General features: G+C 40.5%; 2 protein-coding genes across 3 annotated transcripts; both read right to left on the reverse strand.

Moving 5' to 3' along the window:
• Positions 1-487: 487 nt before the first annotated feature.
• Positions 488-8494, reverse strand: LOC311494158 (rho guanine nucleotide exchange factor 7). Of its 2 annotated transcripts, none has more exons than XM_084553068.1 (6): positions 3271-3910; positions 3043-3189; positions 2154-2240; positions 1847-1922; positions 1690-1766; positions 488-618 (listed from the first exon to the last, which is right to left on the reverse strand). In XM_084553068.1, exons 1-6 carry the CDS (start codon positions 3400-3402, stop codon positions 493-495), a joined length of 645 nt encoding a protein of 214 aa, XP_084409194.1. In that variant the 5' UTR covers positions 3403-3910; the 3' UTR covers positions 488-492. The 2 variants fall into 2 exon arrangements, with proteins under 2 accessions (XP_084409194.1, XP_084409193.1); XM_084553067.1 differs by lacking the exons at positions 488-618; positions 1690-1766 and adding exons at positions 4526-4612; positions 4715-4861; positions 5544-5655; positions 7533-8494 and having other exon boundaries at positions 1835-3407; positions 3495-3582.
• Positions 8495-8692: 198 nt separating this feature from the next.
• Positions 8693-16024, reverse strand: ttll10 (tubulin tyrosine ligase-like family, member 10). The gene is made up of 11 exons (XM_084554280.1): positions 15671-16024; positions 15387-15528; positions 15074-15192; positions 14808-14928; positions 13416-13501; positions 12021-12192; positions 11604-11775; positions 10771-10911; positions 10163-10279; positions 9991-10084; positions 8693-9763 (listed from the first exon to the last, which is right to left on the reverse strand). Exons 1-11 carry the CDS (start codon positions 15951-15953, stop codon positions 9102-9104), a joined length of 2109 nt encoding a protein of 702 aa, XP_084410406.1. The 5' UTR covers positions 15954-16024; the 3' UTR covers positions 8693-9101.
• Positions 16025-16467: the final 443 nt, after the last annotated feature.

The raw sequence follows: 16467 nt of genomic DNA on the forward strand, positions 1-16467 counted from the left end.
CTGGATGTTTGCTGGATCTCTGCACACTACTGTAAATGTTTAACCACTAAAATAAATACAGATATGTACTTTACATTGTGTGGAATGAATGGGCCTTTCCATTTTTTTTTTTAAAGTTTATTTGGAAAAAGTCAAAGGTTTCTTGGCAAAGCCTTCAAATCTACATGCAAGTATGTACAGTTTCTACTTTCTACAGTTATGTTTCTGGCTCTACAGTGTCTATATCTAACATTTCGTCAGCTGTGGCCTGCCCTTAAACTGGGCCATGGCCTTGTTCCTGTTTGTCCCCACATGAAAGAGAGCTATAAGTATGTGTTCAGTCCCTTCAGAGTGACCAAATCACCCACATATGACAAAATTAGGGTGATAACATTTCTTCAGCATCTCCATTTTGTGGCAGAGATTAAAAATATGTATGTACATATTATCTACATGTGTTGTTTTACATTTATAATTACAGTGAATTTCGAAGCTTTTCCTCATTCAGATGGGTCAGCTGCGTCCATTGATTTGACATTGGTCGACTGCTATAATCGGTTCCTGGGACTCCTTCCTGCTTCTCTTTGGCATGATTGGAGGTGGAGCGTGACTCACAGTAACGTGGCTGCTTCTGCCTGGCTGCAGATCAAAGAGAAAATCTTGTTTCTGCAAAGTTCCTTCACAGTTAAGGTATGGCTAACCTTGGCACGTGAATATTTCTCCCAAACTTTGTATCTTCAACAAGTGTTTTTTCCCGAAAATAGAAAAGCTAACTCATAGAGTGGCTGTATCTTTTCTAGCTGCGTTTCCAGAGAACGACTACAAAACACAATGAAAAAATAAATAAACCGAAATATGCTTTTGATCGCAAACATGTTTGTGCATGCTGACTTTCATATTGGACTGGAAAACACTACAGATTTGTACAGTAGTAAATCGGTACTGTCTAATAGAAATTACTGTGTAATACAACTAATTTGCAACAGCAAATACAATATGTTTAGAAAGGAAAAAAATAAAACCTATTGCCATAATGGTTTTATATATCTATATGCTCAGTGGTTATTGTCAAGAATATGCAAAAACAACAGTGCATTGCTTTATAGATCTCATAGGATGATTGGTCAGTTCTGTTGGCCTGTTCAGGCTGCACCCGTATTCAGTACAGGAGAGAAATAGGGGAGGGAGGAAAATGAAAGTTCAGGACAGAATTTCACTGGATGCTAACTCGGTGCCCTCCCCTGGGTGCAGACTGAGACATCTACATTTCTAAACCATTTTCCGGGAAATCAAACTCTAAAATACCACAAAGAACACGGGTGAAATTTTTATTATTATTATTATTTTCTCAGTGCTGGACTAGATAGTAGACTATAGGTGCTGTATAATGCTAGACACTTATATAGACTTATATAGACAATTGCATTGCAGCCCTTCTTATATAGTTGATACAGTAGATGTAGGTAAAAGTTTCTTAAAACTAACAAGAATTTTGTAATTTATTTCTGTGTTTTTAATTTTAATTAATTAATAATTTAATTGACTGTCTTAATTGATATTTAATATAAGATAAAAGATGTCACAAATGATCACTATTTCACTCTGCGCCGCTGACACTTTTAGCCTCTTTCTCATTGTTTTATGACACTAGATTCTTTTTGCAAGCTTCTTGCATTTATGACATGTTATATAAAGACAATGCTGTCTGACCTGTTGTAACTGAAAGGTCCAGTTCTGGTAATCCTCCTGGCTCATGCAGGACACTTGCAGGGGCTCCAAAAGTTCACCTGAAAGAAAATGTTTTTTTTTTAGTTGTGTCTAAGCAGCATTTAGCTAAGAATGTGTCAAATGTATGTACAGTATATACCTGTTATCTCAAACTGCAGCCGTCCAGGCATGGCTGACCTCTCCACTGCTCTGATGGCGTTCCGGGCCAGCCTGCCCTGTTAGAGATGACAGAAAAGAAAAAGATGGTTAGGTATAGTCATACATTTATTACACAGTAGCTGCTGCTTGACACAAAGTGGGTTTGAGTTACCAAATGTTCCACCCATGCTATATGTCATGTGTCAACAGAACAAGCACTGTGTCATGATTACTGGAGCACGTAGTAATGCCGCAGTGGTTTAGAAGGTATCATTATGGATTTTTCCCACAGAGTCATTTTACAGTACCTCATACTTTATATTCAGCCTCTTGTTGTCAACAGACAGCAGCAGGACATCTTGAGGGAAGAGAACCATCAGTCTTTCTTGGAGTCCCTACAATAATTAAACCAGAGACGTCTCTGTTATTGTAGATCTGTACCGTTAACAAAATACTATGACATGTTGAAATGATATGCTCCTCCGATAGTACATAATGGACAGATGATCATATTAACATGTCTTGTGTGTCCAGTTTTAAAGGGTAATGCTGTCAATTTAAACTTGTGTCTTATTTTTGTGACAGTGTCCATCCTTTATGTTGGTAATTATTACAACGTTACACTCTCCTTGTTAATTGCTGAGACGTAATATTTTGACAACATCACTAAAATACAATTTCTTTGCAGGGAGAGTGACTTATGCATTTCTATTGGTCATTCACTTGCAGTTTTACCTACAAATAAAATAGTTTAGATGATTGTTATGAACAACCAGTTTGTGTTCACTGTCCCTTTTGACTTTGTAAAAGCAGAGTAAATTATCCAGAACACTGGTTATTACATTATACAAGATGGCTGAAACTACTAAAATAGGACAAAATGTGTAATTAACATGAATTTACCAATCCAACGCCACATAATCTGAGATACTAATATTGTGTCTGATATTCCTCTGATGCTCTGATGTTACCTCTATATTCCTTTTATACATCTGTGAATTTCAGAAATACAGAGAGATTTGGCTGACACAATTTGGGTGTCATCTCTCAAAGATATATCAATGTCACCTCTGGTATTCTGTACCTGGCCACCTGCCAATAACTGTCATGCTTTATTTTTACGTGCAGAGGTACTAAAACATTAACACCAGGGTGCAGATAACCTGGAGAGAGAGAGTGTCATAGAGTGTTTACTACCTGTCTCTGTGTGTTGATGATGTGGACGATGGATATGTATCCTGGCTGACCCATGTGCTGTATGGGTGAACCCTCCCACTGCCATATTGGAGCTTGTAGCAAGTATTTTTTCAGTTCTTCTCTTTTCCAGTGCTCATCACACGGTATCTAAAGAAGAAACAAGGGTTTAACTGCAACTTAAAGAGAGATTTGCTTTGTTGTTGTGGCCAGATGTTGGTTTGTCCTTACTAGATAGGAGAGAGCGCAGTGGGACGGACTCATGGGCTGCGACATAGACTTGTAGCTTCTGTCTTCAATATGTTCCATCCATTTCTGTAGCTCTGCAGCACTGGCACATATGAACACCTTGGAGTCCACCATTGGACCTGGATGAAAGAAAGAACAGCATAAATTATGCTCAGGACTTTACATGCTGTTGCCACGTCTTTCCTTGATAATTTCCACTGTCTCACCGCTGATCTGAAACATGTGTGGTGAATGCGACGCATCAGGGTCCAGAGAGACGGCTTGGAAGGAAAGTCCAGAGAGGGGAAGGATGCCCTGCGAGATAAGAGACATCTATCATGTCTATCTTTGTGCTTAACGTCCTCCATTCTGATTATAATAAGCGCATTCCCCAACAAAAAACACAGTTTAAGATCTTTCATGCGTGTTTCTGCATTGGCCACAAATTAAGCTCATGTTGTATCAGCGGATTGGGAGACTTCACATTTTCAAGAGATAGCCTGCACTCCAGACTGGAATGTGAGTTTGCAAGATGTGGGCACGTGCCAGGCAGGGAGGATCATCCAGCATTTTTGGAGCTTGACCCCTAACAGGAATTAAATATGTGGATCTTTCTGCCTCTGATGCAACTATTTGAACTATTCTCTTCTTGTCTTCTGCAACAAGTGCAAAACTAAATGAACTAAAACTATATTATAACTATACAGTGCTAAATATTAGAGAATCAAGCATTTTTTCCTTCATCTCATCCTAAGTATACTTAGGATACTATATATCAAACCAGGGGGCCCCTAAGTTTTTGGCTTTGGCATCTCATAAAAATAAGTGTGTTCTCAGGATGACATTAAATAGCTCATAGATTTTAAAACTTTACCCGTACTTTAGCTTAAAACAAATTAACAGATTTTTGTTGTTTCTTCTTTTCTCTCACATTAAGCCTCTGATGACCCCTCAGAATTATCTCTACTTTATATAGAATGCTGTATATAAAGCTGTTCAAACAAGTTCCCCCACCCTGATGCTTCAGTATCAATCCTCATAGTCCTTGTAGTTTGGCCTCTGTCTCTTCTAGATGCTTTACTGCTCTGATGAGCTAGTATCTTAACTGTATCCACTTTAATGTGTAGTTAAAGCTTTGTCCTGCAACATCCTACAAAAATGCAAACATCAATATAAGAATGAAGTAAATTTAGTTTTAATGGCAATTGTCTAAAGTGTATCTCCTCGTGACCACAGTTTTTTAAACAACAAAGAATACCTCATAAATGAAATCTTGTCGAGACTGGTCCAGAGAGAGGATGAGCAGGTGAAAAGAGAACAACACCAGGAAGTGTTCAATGGTTTCCTGTGGAGACAGTGCGGACATGACAAGCAGTTTTGATTTTTAGCATGTTGCCATTATGCAGGCTTTGACATGACCTTTCAGCTTTGCATGGTGCCTTGTTACCTGTGTGTAGCTGTTGTAGAGGGACACCAGGGACGAGTGGATGATCTCTCCATACATGTGGGCAGGTTGGCCCTCCCAGCCCCTGACTGGCTGCTGGGAGTAAATCCTGTGGTGGAGCTCATCTCTGCTCTTGCCCCACAGCACCACCTGCAGACACAAACATATATCAGGCCATGTTTGTTGATTATCACTTAACTCGTATATGTTTTTTATGATAACTGCTGGATTCCCTCTGGTATAGACTATGGTTTAGCTTTTCTAGCTCGTGGCCAGTTTCCCCTTTTCACCTTCATGACCCTGCCCCCATCAGTATTTATATACTGTATGTGACAGAGTAACGAGTCATGCATTACACTGCTAATTTAATAGGATTTCAGCTCACTAGTCTTTTGTGAAAAATGTTGAGCGTTTGTTATCTAACAGAATTAATGAAAACAGTCTTTGTGTGAAAGATATTTGGTGGAATTTGTTGTGTTAGTTTGATTTGTACTGAAGAAAAAGTGTGAAAACTCAAGTTTGTGCAGCAGTGTTTCCTCCCCCCTTTATTTCCCGTAAAGTTTGAATCACACCAAACAGGGAATGCAGAATACCTCCTCTGCTGTCACGGAAATTCCAACAGCGTGTATACAGAGTGTGTCTGGCTTCAAAACACAAATAAACACAAATGTGGAAACTGTGAGCGTTCATGTGAGGCTCATCTCACCTTACTCTGCCTAACACTAAAGCGTGGTTTGTAAATGTCTTTGAACCACATGGTGTGTTCTCAGTCCCAAAAGTGCATGACATGAAGAAGCTGCTTGTCACTATCCTGCACGACGCACAAACACACCTCTTGTTCCAAGGGTCGTATTGAAGGTTTGCGTGACGGCGGCGGCGGCTGCAGCTCATCTCTGCTGTTCCTCACTGACAGCTGAAGTCTGGTTTCTCCCAGGCTCCACACTCTGACGACAAACACACACGAGAACATTTTTTTAGACAGAAGTGTCACATAGCAGCAGTGAAGGCTGAGGCACAGTTTGTGGTCTTATTTTACCACAGCTGTGTTCAGTTTGTGCTACTTGCTAAGTAGTTAAATTAGGTGCCGTGTTAGTCAAAACTATGCAGCTTATACATTTGATGCACATGCTTAGCCGAGAACAAAGCATGTGAGAGCAAGAGAGCATATCGCAATATAAATAACATGTCCTGCCCCCCTTGCCACTCAGCAGCAGCCAGACATAATCAGATTACAGCCAGAGGAGAGACAGACCCACCTGCTCACTCATTACTGCCATATTTTGGAGCCTTTGGCCACTAAAGACGCAAACTTTGCCCCAGTTTGATAACATATATTAAAATTAACTGTTTGGATACACATAAAAACAATGGTTGATGGAAATAAAGAAGACAACATGTTAGCTTTTGGTGATTTCCTTACATTGGCTGATTATTATCATAACTGCTGTTCATAGAAGGTTTCTAAGTGACCTGTTTGGTACCTCTCAGGATATCTGACTAACTCTTTCTGAGTTTGGAGGATCAATATGGGGAACATCTGACACACAGAAGTGACTGGAATAGCTTTTCCTGCTTTACTGTAAATAACGATCAGTCACATAGCTGAAGGACGTGGTGCTCGTCATTGAGTTTTATGGAATTTATTCTGCGTCATTCTTCACGTTCGGGCTCCACTGGATACTTTTTAGTTTAGTCTCACTGGTAACGGTAAGACAGGTTCATGAAGAGCTTGCTTTCTCCTGAAAAGTTTAACTGGTTGTCTCTTTTCAGTCACTACACTTTGAATGATGTTGATCGGTGCACAAATTGCATCACTTCCTGAAATTGAAAGTGTATAATTTTCTTGTAGATTGAAGGACAGCCAATATACTGTATCTTTAGTGAATCATCTTTAAACAGTTGCCATGTGTGGAATATGGACACAGTTATGAATTTGTTTGTATATTTGCCTCAAAGCCCAAAACCCTGACATGCCTGTCTGAGCTTACATTTAAGTGTGACTGTGCATGTTTCCTTTGTGTGTGGTGAAATAAAACATAAGTCACTGCGTAGTAGTGAGTAGCAATTATTAATGAGCCACACAGAAGGGCCAGTTGCTCCTGTTGTGATTAGCTTCTACTAATCCCCCAGCCTCAAAACGAGCGGGGATTTGTCCCGCCCTTATTCTGTATTAAACCCAACATTGTCTTATAGTAATCTGCTAATCACATCAGTGCAGCATCACCGAGTTCCCAAGTTCATGTTGACTAAATAGGAGACAATTAGTCCTCCTGTCTCGTTGTTCTGCTGTGCGCTGATGGGTAGAAATCACATTGATGCAATCTGCTGTTCTGCAGCCATTTTTGTGAAATTAATATTTTCTTCTTCACAGGACCTGGATGTTTTCTGTCTTACAACACATCCTGTTACTGTGAAAACAAGCATGTGTACAACTGTGTACATCCTGGAATGGGCCTCTCTGAATAAACAGCTGTTTTGAAAAACACAAACAAAATAAATAGCAGCAGGCCCTTGTGTTTTATAATCTTCACCTCTAAAACCTGGTGCATGAAATGTCACAGAAAACCACATTGGTTGAGAGAGAAGCTTCTGAAGGACGATGCCCTTCTCACTTCACAGACTCACTGCTTCCTCTTGCAGAACTCACAAAACCACATTTAAACTAAACTAGCCTCAAAGAAACACTCTCCATAAAACTGTTAACATGTTGATCAGAAAACGTTGGTGCCACTGCAGCTCTTCTGCAGTAACAAATGTGTAAATCCCTTGTTTCTGTTTTTGAACTGCTCTTTGTTTTGAACAGAAAACTTCTGTTTCTTACCCTAAATTGTCTCCCGAGAGTTCCAGGAGCTCGATCTCATCAGGGCCCACTTCGTCCACTCCAGTATGCCTCTGGGTCACACTGCAGCATCCCATGATGGACAAGGAGTCTGTCCCTCTCAGCCTCGTCTCAGCTTCTAGTCCACACACTGAGCACCATCTGCCCAGGCAGTGATCCAAACAGTTTGTGTGTGCCACACTAAAAGCAAAGAAGTAACATAAAAATGGGGGGTGGCTGGGTTTAAAAGATGATACTGAGCACTGGAGAAAAGGAGGAGGCGGGGTGCTGCTAAGCTCTAGTTCCCCCTTTTAGTCAGCGTATTGTGTATATTTCCATAGAGCCCTGAGAACGAAAGGTGTAATAGCCTTTGAAGAGGAATTGAAGATAAAAGTGGCAAGTTTTTGTTGAGTCGCAGCGTGGTAGCTGTTCCTTCCTTCCTGTCAGTTGTCTGTCTGCGGAGAACTGAGCAGCTTCCTCACTTTAGTTCTGATACACTCACACTGGGAACGTGCTGCCGCGTCAGAGTGACAATCTGAAACTGGTTGTGTTGTCACCAAATGAAAGTAGAAAAAAGGTTAGACATGCTGATAAGACAAGCCCTCCGATGTGCTCAGCCTTCTTGTTAAGCAGCATGTGAATGAGGCAAGCAACCTGTTAGGAAAGATGGGGCCATGCCTGCCTGTGTTTACATGCAATACGGATAGACAAGTGAGATAATTATGAGTTATGACACAAAGAGGTGAAGAGCTGCAGACAAAACAAGCTACAACAGCTGTAGAGTGGAGCGTTGTGTTGATCTTCCTGGTTAGAACTACAGATGGTGGGAGGGTTTAACCCACACTACTGTCTGAATGTTTTGCCTTCTCACAGGCCAGGAGCTCCTGTTTCTGTGATGTGATGCAACTTGGCACAAGATGACTGATGGCTGTATTTTGGGTGGATGTCACACTTGTTGAGAATGAAAGTTGCGTCCTTTAATTACAGAAAACAGAATTTTGTCAATTTTAATTTGACTAAATTTATACCAACCAACAAAATAAAAACTGAAATGAAACCAGTGGGGCGGCACAGTGGCGAGGTGGTTAGCACTGATGCCTCACAGCAAGAAAGTTCGAATCCATGGGCCGGCTGGCCTTTCTGTGTAGAGTTTGCATGTTCTCCCTGTGTCTGCGTGGGTTCTCTCCAGGTACTCCGGCTTCCTCCCACCTTCCAAAGACATGCTCATTAGGTTAATTGGTGATTCTAAATTGGCCGTAGGTGTGCATGTGAGTGTGAATGGTTGTCTGTCTCTGTGTTAGCCCTGCGATGGACTGGAGACCTGTCCAGGGTGTACCCCTGCCTCTCGCCCGATGACAGCTGGGATAGGCTCCAGCAGACCCCCGTGACCCTTAACAGGACTAAACGGGTATAGAAGATGAATGAATGAATGAATGAAACCAGTTTATACAACTGGTCTTTACTGATCTTTATTGTCACATTCATTTATTCCTAGAAGTTCTCTAAATATCTCCGAAAAGCACAAGATGTTCCCCAGATTCTGTAGGGTTATTTACATTTGCATACAATGCCTCACAGTTCCTCTTTTCTCTGGTGCTCTACACTCGTTACATCCTCTTTGAGTTTTTCTTCTTCATGTTCGTCTGTGCATGCTGGAGGTCCTGTACAGGATGGCAATGGTCTCTCAGGAGAGCCACCGGTAGAGCTCTGCTCTCTCTGGGCTTGCGACGTCAGACACACGATGAGTGTCGTACTCTGCTGAGCGTTAGAGTTCTTCAGGTCATCTGCAGCCTTTAAACGATGATGCAAAGTACATTTGCTCAGCTTGAGTTCAGCCCGAGGCCTGGTGTTCTTATTCCTAATAGTATGTGTGCTGCTGGTGCTGCTGGGTTCATGTGAAGGCTCCTGTATGGATGAATTGTTTGGATGGAGAGGGAAGGCGGTGGGACTATGGTCAAAAACTGAAGCCCTTCCTTCACCCCTTACTGCAGCATTCACAGATTTATCAGATGAATCTGTCGGCACACCGTTGCCCTCTGTCCGTGATGTACACCATCTGGCTTCAGTCTTTTTCTTGGTTTTTAGGTGGAAGTCAGTGTTTCTCTTGCTCTTGTTGGAGGCCAGCATAGAAGGAGTTAAAACACCACTATAGATCAGCATAAACTCTCTCTGGCTGTCCAAAGGAAGGATGCTCTGCCTGAGACGACACTTGTTGAAGATCTCCAGAGTTAAGTCTAAAGATGGGCATGAAACAGCGGATCAAAAAAACTTTAGGGTGGTATCACACATCGGCTTATTTAAGAAAATGAATGACACGTTCCATAAAGGGAACTATATCAGCAGCATGCAAACGGAAATTTAAAAAAAAAAAAATCATGTGAGAACATCTTTGGTTCGAATGCACAACTTTCTCGCCTTTAAAGTGTGGTGGTGATGATGATGATGTGAGGGTATAACTCACCCAATGTTTCCATCACAGTGCTGGGTATCACCTCCTTCAGCACCTCACAGTTGGTATGGAGAGCTGGATTACAATTCATCTCCAATAGCCACACCTGGGAGGACCACACAATGAATAAATAAGCATCTTTAAAATTGACCAGCATTCAGATATTTGGAAAAGCCTTGTCCACCTTGAAGTCTTCATCAACCAAGAAGTCACAGCCGATCAAATCAAAGAATCCCAGTCGGCAGTCCAGCTTGGGCTTGACTGCAAAGAAACAGTGGGTCATGATCTCCTGCATGCGCTTCTGATGCATGAAAAGAAAAAAAAAATATTAGTCAGACTTCTACATGACTCAGCTCACCCTCTGGCAGCCATTTTGAACGTCTGCAGCTATGAAAAAAGCAGGATTGCATTACATCAATAAATACATTTATTTGACTGCTTTAAAAAATTAATCCTATCATTTATTTTGTCTGGATTAACTGATTCCTTAGGTCACTTTGTGATTTGTTATGAAAGACACAATGCTTATACGTTTATGTGATTAAATTACAAAAATAATCCTCAGTTACGTTTGCCTGAGGTTTCACTCAGAGGTTTAAAAGAAAGTAGTAATACTAAAAATATGTCATATTTGCAAGCAAACAAGTGTGATGTTTAATTTTGGATGATGCATCCTCTGACAGCAATGAGCTCATCCAAACCTAACCGCAACCTCAATTAGCTGCAAGTGACAACACCCTTCATTATTATACTAATTGGTCCCTGAGAGCTATAACACACTGCACCACTCACTGCAAAGACGCCCAGCACCCAGTCCCTGGGCAGACCCTTGGCAACCTGAAACCTGTCGTTGACGTAGGCGTTGAAACTCTCCATGGACCACACAGTGTCCTCTTTCAGCTGGCTGTACAGAGGGTTTTTCTTCTGCATGTACTGAACATGGACAGCAGGGGGACAAAAGGCACACGGAGCAGACAAGCAGTTAGCTCCACCACTAATGCCAAAGCTACTTTTTCAGTATTCTCCACTGAAAGTTGAGCCTGTACCAATTAGATGTAGTATCAAGCTGAAATAAAAAAATAAAAATAAAAATCTGCTCAGAAAAATATACTACCACTATTACAAGACCTTTACGTGTTTCTGTCTTCTTCATTAACATTTTTCATGATAGTTTAAAAGACCTTCCTTGGAACTAAAGTTCAGTTTCTAAAAGGAAACATAAGTTCTTCTTTTCAGTGTGTGGCGACATGAAGAACATGTCAGCATATCAACCACAGACCACTCTAGGAACTCAAAATGATGTCTGGGTAATATTAAAACAAGTATTTGACTGAACAAGCAGCTATTTTTATTCGTTCAGTGCAGATATTTTTCACTGAGTTAATATAGCATGGACTGAATTTTTACTTTCTACGGTATGTGTCATAAAATCAAGCCTGCATATTAAGCCTTGTTTAGAGGCACCACTGGAAAGACTCATTTTCTTACCTGTTCTGATCAAATATTTTACAAATCTTTGATTAATACTCTGATTTCCAAACAGCACATCAGAAACCAGTGTCAGAATAAAATAATGGATTTATACCTGCCGCTAGATATTTGGTCAGAGTAGTGTTAGGGTCTACCTGGTTTGTCAGGTGAGCTGAGAGGTTGTTGGAGCTGGGGTCATAGAGGTCACAGGTCAGTCGTACGTATCCATGACGAAAGAAGACCATGTAAGGCGCAGTGCAGGCGATGAGAAGGTAAGAGCGCACGTCAAACTTTTTCCCTTTCAGGAGCAGTGGGCTCTGAATGTAACTGAGGGCAAAATATAACTTTACCTTCATGGCAACTACTTTTACTTTGACTGCTGTTTCTGTGGCTTACAGTTTTTATTTAACATTAATTTGGGATAACCTGAAGCGAAAAAAATAAAAAAAAAGTGCATCAAAACTTCTGGAAAACAGCTGTATATTTTTCTTGTACTCCCTTGGAACTTGCCTTTGTGCAGACTATTGTGGAAAATATAAGATTATATCAATTGTAACGTAGTGTTCACCCACTGTTGGACGATATGAGCCTGAGGCTGTCGCTGATGAATCTTTCTTTTGACCATGCTTTCCTCCATGTGCTGCAGCTTCAGTCTGAAGGCAGCCACATCCTCCTGGCTCTTCAGAAGAAAGATTCCTCTGCCCTGGTTCAGACCTGTAGGCTTGCAGATCCACATGCTCAGACCTGGCAACGGTGACAAAGATACATTGCAGAAATGTCACCATGCTGTTAAACACATGATATACTGTATACTATACAGGTATAAAACCTGAGGTAAAGTTCCATTGTATGGTGTCTGTTTCTAAACTGTTTTTTAAGTGCTGTATTGTGTCTAAAAATTGAGGTATTTGTTTTTGTTATTTTATATTATGTGATGAAGATAATATATTACCTTCTTTACTGTGGGTGAAATCAACATCCATTTTGTTCCTAAGTGCACTAAATTAGCTTTCAGCTACTTTAGCAAGTATTCAGATTAGAACATAGTGAATCTTCTGCTATTTACCACTATGTTCTCCTACTCTGCTATATCGCAGTCATCATCATTATTATTATTATATATAAAACATACGGGAAACGAGATGGGGGTCTTTACTGTGAAATACTTTGAGTAATGTGAAGTAATCGCACACTGAAGTGCTTCATTCACTTCTGATGTTCTGTGATGCTACAGAACACCTGTCAGTGACCAAAATATCCATTTACAAATTCCCTGTTGCAGACAGTACTGGATTATGGTGAGATTTTAGTCTTTAAGAACATACTTTTTAATTCTTCTATATATATGTATTAATGTTCCACAAGGTTTGGTCACATTTCAGTTTCTTTTCTCTCGTTCTCTCCACAAATTCATCCATCACCCGCAGATCTAAACCAGCTGTCTGTGTCTTTCTCCTGTTGACTTAGTGATAACCATGTTTGTCAAATCATGCACACCACTTATCATAAAGCTGAAAGTCTGTATTGCTATAGTCAGTATAGAAAGCCAGTGGGTACATTTATCTTCAGGTCTGAACATTAATGACTAACTGTTTTTCATATTTACTATTGTTTAGCTGGGCTCAGTTTTGTCCACTGCTGCAGTGGCACTACATTCAGACCCTGCTGAGCGTTTCTCCTCTGTTTGTGTCTCTGTCCTGCCCTCTGCTGACAAATCTCCATGGCAACAGCATGTTCCCCTGGTGATATTATCACAGCCTTATGGGAGGTGAAGTGCATTATTTTCCAATGTCCGCAACCTCTTGATTAAACACTCACCAAGGCAACTGTTGTCTTAACACAGCCAAGTACAAACTATCCTGTTTGTTTTCATTGTTTAATCCATTTGATTTATTTTACACTGAATCTAAACTGACAGCAAATCCAGTTGAACCGTTAATGTAGATGAGATGTGTTTGGGCATTTACCTTCCTGTTGGGCAAAGAAAGTCTCTCTCTCTTCCCTCACATCCAAGCGGAAGGTGGTGGGAATGAACTCTTCCATTTTCATTCTCCTGTTAAAGGCAATACAACAAGAAGGAAGCCCACTTAAATGTCAGCATATCCTGAACTGTTTGAAACTGTCTTTGGGCCTGGAAAAAAGTTGTTTTAGATAAAGTATATATTCACTTGCTTTGTTACAGTTTATCCTTACGATGGTTGCACAGGGCTGTAGCCTAGAAGTCGGGGTACACCTTGTATAGATCATTTGTACTATAAGTGCATTTTGTTTCAAACTCCAGATGTAATATTTATATATCTGTAAACTGAGTGGAAGTCAGGAGGAAAAGCTGGGAGGTAAAAAACCTGATACACTGAGAGGTAAAGTAAAATATCTGAGGTTTGTTGTAAATGTGCTGAACATACGGAAGCAGTGGCATCACTGTCAGTACAGAGTACACATTTTCACAAGTGCTGAACAAAACTTATATTTTCCAGCATTCATGATAATGTATTATCCAGCAACAGCTATTTCAAAATGTGTTTGCAGGATCATTATTTTGAACCTGCACTGAAATAATAAGTGTATTTTAGCAAACTAAGCAAACTAAATCGATACAGCATGTTAAATTGTGGATGTGGTTGGCAGATTTCTTTCACTTCTGATGTTCTGACTGCACATAAATGTGTTAACCATATAGCCATTGTGGTATTCACTGGCACATCTAATTCTCTGCAAAAAACAAAAACAAAAAAGAAAACAGTGGTTGGTTTGGTTTCCTAAAGTGTTAAACTTTTAGTGGTAAACTTTACATACATATTATTCTTCACAGTGAAGGTGAAATCTCAAAGTTAATCTCAAATGTGTGTGTGGTTAGCACTGGTCTGTCGTGTTTTGTTGTCACTTGTTGTGTTTACTGAAACAGTCTACAAAGACAAAAAGACAGAAAGAAATCCAAACATCTCTTTCTGTCAAAGACACTTGTTGATTTGAGGTCTTACTTTTTGTTCACAGTCACTTCATACATTCATTTAAAGAGTTAGGTTGTACTAAATACATATTACTAATTAACCATTTAAGTAGTTTACATAATCAACAAACAAAATGCTTGTGATTCAGAGGGGAAGGTCTGATTTCTGATGTTGCAATTTGGTCACTTTTATTAAATACTATCGCAGGTTGAAATATCTTTTAATCTGTATTTACAGAGCCAGGCCTCTGCTGAGCCACCCTGATTGTACTGGAAGGTTGCTAAGATGTTTGTTATAACTGTAAATTCTGTATTGTAAATGTACCATTCGGCTTATAATAGATATAACCAGTGTGGATACGAGATAAATGTCAGTCAGAAGGAGAAAAAAAATATCTATCCAGTTCACCTAAGTTCTTGACCATGCTTGACTTTGCTGCTCACTCGCTCATACTCTCGCAGACTGCTGAGGAGGCCGATCTTAGTGGTAAGCACTTTGTTGTTGGGAATCTGGTACAGCAGTTGCTTGCCTGGGAAAGAAAATTGTGGGGACTTCAAGTTTTCAATCTGTAATAGGAAAGTTATTAACCTTTCATTTCCTTTGTTAGGCTAGGTAACACAAATATATAAACATACAGTACAGGGTTGGGATAATGTCTGGTGTAGTCTCAATACCTTCTTTGAAGTGGCTGTAGTTGGTTGCTGATTTGGTCTCACACCACTTGAGTTTGAAATCCTCCCTGTGCTTGTCGTAACTCCTCTTCCATCCTCTGCTCTTACAGTAATTGCTCACTCTGAAGCAAACCAGAGGTGAAGGGTCATGTAAAACAAGGTTTACGCTGATAAATTGACAAGTATTAGAATGTTGCTTTCAGCTAGCATGTAATAAAATCTCTCTTGAGCGGTCATCAGCTTTCTAAAGATTTTCATTTTAAAATGGATCTCACAGTGACAATTCAACATTTGTATTACATATTTTTCTGCTTACATTTCAGCTCCATTGGATCCTCCTATGAAGTAGAAAGGCCCAAGCCCCCCTGGCTCCTCTGACTGCCTCCCCCTGTCCCTGGAACAGTTCAACAAGCCCCTTGGTTTGGACATCCTGAGGTGTCGCGCCACCCCACGAGCACCTGATAATATACCAATTAGAGACCAACAAACAAAATATTCATGGTTACTGTACAATAGTAGGGTGTCATCACCCATAAATAGAAGCTGTCTTTTCATTTTAAAGAGTTTAGATGTGAAGACAGAGTCTCAGTGAGGCCACACCTGGCCCCGCAGAACACCTCTTCCTCTCTTTCCCAGTCTGTGTCTCCTCCCTCTGGGTCTGCTGCAGTCCACCTTCTGATGTCACTACTTGTCCTCCACTATGGTCAGGTGACGAGGACTCTTCTGTTCCCGGCCCCTCCTGCCTCATGCTCCCTGCAGGTTGATTATCACCATGGGCAGCCTCTGTTTCCTCCTTTTCCTTTCCTTTTTCTCTGTGTTTTTCCAGTTCAGTCTCCTCTGCCTGGCCGTCACTGCAGCGCTCCACCCAGCACTTGGATGACATGACCTAGTGCTGGTGCAGATCGCTCAGGACTGTTAAAACTGTTCCAACATGGAGGGACAGGTGGACCTCTTTTGGTTTGCAGTGAAACTGTTTAAATAAATGTGAGAGGAATTATATATTTATATTTGTGAGTTTAAAATGAGGATTTGACAGAGTTTGACACATTAACAGTGCAGTGCATTCTTGTGTACTGTCCACTGAAAGATTACTGTTTTCACAACCAACCTCTCTAAAAAGGTTTATTATACTATATTTGTCAATTTTCCTGTCCCTGTCATGGTCATGGCATTCAGAGAACATTTCCTCTTTCCAGTTTTAGTAGCCCTGTGATATTTTGTCTAGCACTAGTTAAAATGTTTCAGCCAACATTACTATGTCCTTCTCAACGTTTTTAGCAATGTGCAGGATCCTCATTAACTTTGTTGTGCACGCATGTAGTTACCAGATTGGTGATCATTTTTCTATAGCAACAGTATCTAATCAGACCAAAATATCAATGTAGTTTGCAAGTTTT

This window comes from Chelon labrosus, assembly GCF_963514085.1.
Source record: "Chelon labrosus genome assembly, chromosome: 10".
NCBI classification, from domain to species: Eukaryota; Metazoa; Chordata; class Actinopteri; order Mugiliformes; family Mugilidae; genus Chelon; species Chelon labrosus.

Coding starts and splice junctions, on each gene's coding strand:
- LOC311494158 (XM_084553067.1), bottom strand. CDS start 7,627: ATGGGATGCTGCAGTGTGACCCAGAGGCATACTGGAGTGGACGAAGTG. Junction 4,613..4,714: donor TCTACAACAGCTACACACAG/GTAACAAGGCAC, acceptor CTGTCTCCACAG/GAAACCATTGAACACTTCCT. Junction 3,408..3,494: donor ACACATGTTTCAGATCAGCG/GTGAGACAGTGG, acceptor TCTTTCATCCAG/GTCCAATGGTGGACTCCAAG.
- ttll10 (XM_084554280.1), bottom strand. CDS start 15,953: ATGTCATCCAAGTGCTGGGTGGAGCGCTGCAGTGACGGCCAGGCAGAG. Junction 11,776..12,020: donor CAGGCTCATATCGTCCAACA/GTGGGTGAACAC, acceptor TTTTGCCCTCAG/TTACATTCAGAGCCCACTGC. Junction 9,764..9,990: donor CACTGTGATGGAAACATTGG/GTGAGTTATACC, acceptor GCCCATCTTTAG/ACTTAACTCTGGAGATCTTC.